Genomic DNA, 7,836 nt, shown 5'->3' on the forward strand with positions numbered 1-7,836 from the left:
ATGCCATTGTGAAGGGTTATGAGTGGAGCCTATCACTGACCAGTAGGCATACAACAGTGCTGCTCTATTATCTTCTAGTTTCATATGTTTCCTGCTATACGTTCAGGGTTATAAGAAAATTCCCATTAAGGAAAAAAGTTAAGTAAAATTTTGCAAGATACTTTACATGTTCTCAGTGCTTAAATGTTCCAGTACTTAGATGGCAGAGTTGCGTCGTTATACTTCACATTCCAGTATTCAGACTGTCTCTTCGAGCATTGGACCTTCTAATGTCTAGACTGTCCTTTCCAGACATGGCTTTTTGGATCCTGGCCTTTCTGGTGTCCAGAATGTCCCTTGGGGTCCTCGACTTTCCAGTCTCCAGATTCTCTCTCTTAGAGTTCTGTGTCTACTAGTGTCCAGATTATCAGTTGAAGGCCTGGAGCTGCGTTTTAATATACTATCTCTTATAGCCCTGGACCTTCCAGTGTTCATACTCTCTCGTAAAGCCTTGTAACTACAATGTTCAGACTGTCTCATGGAGCCCCGAACCTACCAGTGTGCATATTCTCCTACAATTTTTGGATCCAGTCTCCTGAAGCCCTGGACGTACTGTGGCGTTGATTACTTCCCAAAGTCTTGCTCTTGTCACATCTAAAACTACTCCTTAACCAATTTTTCATTCTTCTCATTTATAATTTGATAACGCCTCATCTGACCTGCTTCAAATTCCCAGTGCTGGTGTTCTGTAACTTGGAGAAAAGTCCCTGTAACTATTAGCATGTGTGGGAGCCTTCTGGTCAGTGTTATGTGTCATTCCTAATGGATATGTAAGACACATGTGCAACAGTTTGCTATCTTTATTATCGAAACGTTTCGACTATACAGTATGTTTCTTCAATCAAATGCAGAGGAGGCAGAAGAAACAGTGGAGATCCAAACATGATGTAATCAGTCCATCACCTTCGAAGAAGTAGTTTCGAGGTGATCAGTCCCTCAGCCTAGAGAAGAGATCAGCTCCATAGTCTGGAACAATGTAAAGCTGAAGCATGAGAAGGTGAGGCGCATAAAATCTTGAAAACTACAGAAGAATCTGGGTTAAATAGCAAGAGCAGGAATTTAAGAATTGAGAGGAAGTGTAGGAAGCTTACCGGCCCATGCTAGGTAGGTCCCTCTCAAATCCAACTTTTCTCACTCATAACCAGTGGTTCAGCTTCACACTGTTCCAGACTATGAGCTGAATTCTCCTCCAGGCTGAAGGACTGACTACCTCAAGACTACTTCTCAGAGTGTGATAGACTGACTACATCATCTTCACAGCTCCACTTGTCGGCATTATATACCATTTACATAATTTAAACCATTTCTGATTTTTGTTCGTGTGGGATAACTTCAGAATTACTTACTGGATCGACTTCAAGCATTCTAACACTACAAGAAATTGTTCATGTTATTAGAGTAGGATGGCAGGATGTTGGTCTAATTTTAGGTTGTATCCATGTAAAATTTAGCAGTTTACTAACTTGGTTAATAAATCTGAAATTGTTGGATTCCGAGGACTAACTGGAGAATATCTCCACCGATCAGCTTCAAACTTTCAGCAAAAGTGGGTTTTGCTCAACGGAAGGTGTAATTACATATATCTGTGATATACATTTCAAGACTTTCGAGAGTTTCACTACTCTCGGAGCCCAGTCATGGGTCAAGCTTATCTGGTGCTTGCCTGGTCAACCAGGCTGTTGCTGCTGGAGGCCCGCTGCCCTACATATCCATCACAGCCTGATTGATCTGGCACCTGGTGAAAATACTTGTCCAGTTTCCTCCAGCCGTTTTTCTGATATCTTCTGGTAAGATGTTGAATAGTCTGGGACCCCGAATGTTGATACAGTGTTTCCTTATTGTCCCCACCGCACCCCTGCTCCTCACTGAGTTTATTTTACACTTCCTCCCATATCTCTCACTCCAGTATGTTGTTATGCCAGTGTGCAGATTTGGGACTAGGCCCTCGAATACTTTTCAGGTATATATTACCATATCTCTCTCTCTCTCTCCTTCGCTCCAATGAGTACATGTTCAAGACTTGCAGGCGTTCCCAGTAATTTAGATGCTTTCCTTGCTCAACGTGAGCCGTAAACAATCTCTGTATTTGTTCCAGCTCTGATATTTCTGCCCTGAACGGGGCCGTCACCACTGAGCAATATTCTAAATGAGGGAGCACTAGCGATTTGAAAAGAGTGTCGCCATCGGCATTATTTCCCTTGTTTTGAAAGTTCTCAATACCCACCCAGTCATCTTCCTGGCTGTCTTGATCTTTGTCTTGTTATGGTGTTTAAAAGAAAGGTCCGCTGACATAATTATTCCTAGGTCTTTTACGTGTTCCTTACGTTCTATTTGGTGACCCTCTTGAGTTTTGTATACAGTGTTCCTTTTGAGTTCTTCATTCTTTCCATACCTAAGCAGCTGGAACTTATCACCAGTGAACGTCATGTTGTTCTCCACTGCCCACTGGAAAACCCTGTTTATGTCTTCCTGTATTTTTTCAGTGTCCTCTATCGTAGTGACTTTCATGCTTATTTTAGTGTCATCTGCAAATGATGATAAAAAAGTGATGGGTGTTTTTATCTATGTCTGCTATGAGGATGAGAAACAGCAGAGGTGCCAGGACAGTTCCTTGGGGCACTGAGCTTTTGACCTCGCTGGTGGTGGATCTCGCTCTGTATACTACTACTTTTTGTGTTGTGTGTGTTAGGAACCCGAAAATCCATCTGCCTACCTTAAGGCCCCGTAATGCCCATGGCCCTCATTTTGTTTGCTATCACTCCATGGACGCATTTGTCAAACGCCTTTGTAAAATCTGTGTAAATCACATCTGCGTTTTGGTCGTCTTCCAGTGCCTCCGTAATTCTGTCATAATGGTTCAGCAGCTGTGACAGACATGATCGTCCTGCTCTAAAACCATGCTGGTTCGGGTTATGTTGGTTGTGCTGGTCCATGAAATTTGCAGTCTGCTGTCTCATCACTCTTTCGAAGATTTTTATGATGTGAGAAGTTACGGCTACTGGTTAGTAATTTTTAGCTAGTGCTTTACTACCCCTCTTTCTCCAAAGAATACCGAGGGCTCGTGCTTGTGGTACTTTGCACTTCTTTATAAACAGAGCATTCCGTGAATCTGGTCCAGGTGCTGAGTGAGTGGGCATGTTGTCCATTTCTTTTTCGAAATTTATGGGATTTGTAATAATGTCAGTTAGCTGGTCTACGCGGCCTTCTGCTGGAGTGAAAAATGTTTCTGCATTTTCTATCTTGCTGAACACCGACTCATACTGTTCTTTTAGGATTTCACTCATTTCCTGTTCATCGTCAGTATACGAATCTCCTCTTAATAGTGGTCCAATTCCACAGGTAGTCCTTAGCTTGGATTTTCCATAGGAATAGAAATATTTTGGGTTTCTTGCAATATCCTGTATGGCCCTTTGTTCCCTCTGTACTTCTTCTGTGAGGTATGACATCCTAAGTTTTTGCTCTAATTTAGTGATATCTAGGCTAAGACTATCTTTCCTCTGTTGTAGCAAATTTGTGTTTTTAAGCAATTCAGTAACCCGTTTTCTTCTTCTGTACCATCTCCTACGCTCTCTATCTGATCTTCTGGGATTCCTCAATGGTACGTGTTTCATACATACTTTGTATGCTTCTGTATTCAGCTTCTCTAGGCACTGGTGAGGATTTAGGTCGCTCATGTCTGACTCCCAGGGTATGTCTGATAGCTCTTGGTTTATTTTTTCCCAGTCAATTGTATGGCTGTTAAAATTAAACTTACTGAATATCCCGTCTCTAACATAGATTGTGGGCTGTGTAAATTTCGATTTTTGGCCTTAAATATGTTTTTTTTTTTCCGTGATCGTCTGGTCGTCTTCAAACACTAAGCGCATGTATATTATGATAAGAAAATTTTTTAAATTTATTTTAGGAAGTGCAAATGATAATTTGCCATTTTCATCGAAGAAATTTGGAAAATTTAAATATTCATTGTCGTGCGATAACTGAATGCCTCATCTTATCGGCTTCAAACTTTTAACGCTGACGTATCTTACTTTTAAATGATATTTTTAAGTGTTACTGGTCAGTGTAGATGCTAATTTACATTTTTTTAAACTCTCAAGTACACCTTATCTGGTTCTTCATACAAGGTATTAAATTTCAGTTTCTAAATAATCTTATAAGATTGTAAAATATTTCAAACAGACTTTAACCAAATTATATACTGCAAATTATATACTGCAAATTATATACTGCAAATTATATACTGCAAATTATATACTGCAAATTATATACTGCAAATTATATACTGCAAATTATATACTGCAAATTATATACTGCAAATTATATACTGCAAATTATATACTGCAAATTATATATTGCAAATTATATATTGCAGAGTTGGTCATGACCTCAAATACAATGCTTTTTTTTCCCTCAAAGTTTTCGTTTATAACTTGTGAACGCCTAATTTGGTGGTGAACTTTAACTGAGAGAACAGCCATTACTGAGTTTGGTTACCTTGTAATAACCAGAGAGAGCCTCTTCTGCTCAGCTTCAAATTTTCTTAGCTGGTGTATCCTATTATGAAGACTGGAAGTTGAAGAGAAAGACACATATGAAACAGTTGGGTATATTCATTGTTGATTGCAACGTTTCACTACAGTCAAATACAGAGGCAGAAGGAGTGAAAATCAGTTCGTCAACCTTGGAGAAATAGTTTTTGAAGTGGTCAGTCCCTCAGCCTGGAGAAGTTTTCAGTCTGGAACAATATTCCAGACTATGTAGCTAAACACTTCTCCATACCTACTGCCTCTACATTTGACTGAATAAATCTGTGTAGACAAAACGCTTCAATAAACAATAAAGATGTCCAACTGTTGCACATGTGTCTTACTCTTCAACTTGTCGGTATTATACACCAGTGGAAGTGTTAGTCTAGTTTGTAGGTACATTTTATTTTATTTTCTGATTACTATCAATGAATTTAGAAATGTTAGATTCAGAGCAGTAACTGGAGGCTGCTGTTGTGAAGGGAACTTTAGAGGGGATTTTGGGTCTAGCAAGTTTTAATTTGCCAGTTTTACTGAAGAAATTGGTTGCCATGCAATAACTAAAGACTGGTTCTTCTGAGTGGCTTCAGTCCTTAATCCTAATTTATTTTGGTGCCAATTAGCTAATTTGACCGAAATTGGAAATTGAAGAAGATAGTTCTCGTGCGATAATTTGAGAACGAATCATCCAAAACTTTAACGCCGCTAACTTAAAATTGCAATTTGCCAGCACCTTCCAACTCAAAGTGACGGTGTATGTTGAGATATTGGTCATTGTGCGATATTTGCTTTCAGTCTCCAGAGCTGGTGTATCTTTGTGGAGGAGTCGAACTGAAGCTACAACATTAGTTTTCATAAGATAACTAGGGAATGCTTCTTCTAACTGCCTTCAAATCTTCAGTGCTAAAATTTAACTGTAACAGACTTAGGCTGTTCTCTGTAATCTAGTATAATTAGTAAACAACTGGGTTCATCTTTGGTTCCTTCATACACACACGTGTACTTATGCACATTATTATTATTATTAAAGATTAGCCGGTATTCTCCCGGCCCGGGACTTTTCCAAGTGGTGGCCCGGCCTTGGCTCCCTCTTTAGGGAGTGTCTGAGACCTAAGTCTCCCATGGGAGGAGGCACAAGCACCTCCTCATCTTTGGGACCAACTGTCCCCAGGCCTAGCCACAAGCTAGGCCTCTCTGGTCTGCCATCCCCGCCCCAAGGGGGCAAATGGGAATGACAGTCTTATGAGCTAAAGGCTCGGGCTCAGGCACCTACCCTACCCTAGAAGGGCTGGGCATGGTGTCGATGACTTATGCACACGAGTACTTTCACATGTATACAAGTGCTTTTTATATTAATGTGAGGTAATGATTAACATATATTAAAAGGCTAGGATTATAGATACCTTTCTGGGGGACATTGAGGTAGACGGCGCTGGGCTTTAGAGGTACGTGGTTACCTTTCTCGGATCTTTCACCAACCGAAATGCATCTATTAAAATAATATTATTTATTTTTATTATTGCTAATAATTATTATTGTTACTGTTACTGAAGACTTTCCCCGTTTTCTTAAATTATAACAATGAAGATGTAAATAATAAGAGCGAACACACACTGCAACATTAGTTACATGAACTTATCGATACTTGCAACTCTCCCTGCGTCAGGAGGTGGAGGCAGTGACGAAAGCGACATCGAGAGTGAGCCGGGAATCCCCCTCAAGCGTAAGCAGAGGCGCTCGAGGACCACCTTCACTGCAGAGCAGCTGGAGGTGCTGGAGCGCTCCTTCGAGAAGACACAGTACCCAGACGTCTACACCAGAGAGGAACTGGCTCAGAAGTGAGTGTATTTTGCTTCTTGCCGGGTGTGGGGTGGGGTTAGAATTCATGGCTGCAATAAAATTCATCTTATTGTAGCCAGCTGATCCAGTGGCTCACGCACTGACCTGGAGCTTTACGACTCATTTCCCATGAGTTCTAACTCCACCCGTATCATGGCTTCTCTAAGAGTGTTCTAAGGATCAGTGTCTTAAGATGCTCTTCCTGTTAGCATAAAGTCTTGCGGCGTCCCATATTTTCCTCTGCAAAACTGAACGTAGGATGAGTAACTTGGGCGGTAGGTACACGAAGAGTCAAACTGGTTGAAGCCCTGGTTAGCCAGGTAGCATCACCGCACTTACACCTTTCGGAAGTGTTGATAGAATCCACTTATTTATTGTACTGGTCGTGACAGGCTGTTCTATTACTAAAAAATTCATTTTACTAACTTTAATAGTTATACTGAATATCTGATGACTTTAAAATGTCTTGTATAATTATATATACGAAACCATTTTTTTTTTAGGTGATTTAAAGTAGGTTATTTTCTTGGTGGGGCTGTGTTACTTAGATAATTTCTGCCTGAAGAATAACTTCAAATGCTTAAATTTTATTTTGATGAACTCACACTTACATTATTTACATAATATGTTGTGCTTAGGAAAACCATTCTGGGAAATACCCTGACTTTGCTCGCTCTCAATACAGCATTACCGTTTTTTTTTTTTTTGGGTGTGTGTGTGTGACCTAATTCATGACTGCATAACTAACTCATTACGATTGTGACCAGATATAAACATGTCAATAATTCATTACCACTGTAACTTGTTCATTTATCAGAACTTTGCAGCCCAGTCCCTGGACCTATTATGTACCTCTGTAATCTTTTGACTACTGACCATAGGATGGGTATGGAGTGCATAATAAGGATATTAAACTGGTATGTTTGTGTTAACATTGGGCGTGTTCCCTCTCAGAGCTAAGCTGACGGAGGCGAGGGTACAGGTGTGGTTCAGTAATCGTCGGGCGAGGCTAAGGAAGCATCTGAGCAGTCAGCAGCTGGCTGGACTCTCCTCCAGCATGCCCCCGGCAGCCGCCATGCCCACCGCCGCAGCCGCCTCCTCCTACATGAACCAGTATGCGCCACCCGCAGGAGACCACACCGCTGTCGCAGCCGCCACCGCAGCCGCGGCCTACCATTGTAAGTGCTCACAAGTATCCTGTTCCCCCAGTTAATGTTGACTTGATGAAGACATTTTTTGTCTTCATTATCTGGCATTTTAAATTTAAGGGCACATAAAAGGTTAGTATAGTGATGTCCTATCAGCTATGTATAGTGATGTCCCAAGTCCTCCCAGCTATGTATAGTGATGTCCCAAGTCCTCCCAGCTATGTATAGTGATGTTCCAAGTCATGCCAGACATGTATAGTGATGTCCCAAGTCCTCCCAGCTAT

The 7,836-nt window shown here is 40.9% G+C and overlaps 1 protein-coding gene across 1 annotated transcript in view; it reads left to right on the forward strand.

Moving 5' to 3' along the window:
- Window positions 1-7,836, forward strand: part of LOC128684618 (protein gooseberry-neuro-like) — a 78,008-nt gene that overhangs the window by 67,944 nt on the left and 2,228 nt on the right. Inside the window, exons 4-5 of the mRNA XM_053770903.2 lie at window positions 6,232-6,403; window positions 7,359-7,582. Of these exons, the coding sequence (XP_053626878.1) occupies window positions 6,232-6,403; window positions 7,359-7,582 (396 nt within the window). The remainder of the gene's footprint in view (window positions 1-6,231; window positions 6,404-7,358; window positions 7,583-7,836) is intronic.

This window comes from Cherax quadricarinatus, chromosome 5 (assembly GCF_038502225.1).
Source record: "Cherax quadricarinatus isolate ZL_2023a chromosome 5, ASM3850222v1, whole genome shotgun sequence".
Taxonomy (NCBI): Eukaryota; Metazoa; Arthropoda; class Malacostraca; order Decapoda; family Parastacidae; genus Cherax; species Cherax quadricarinatus.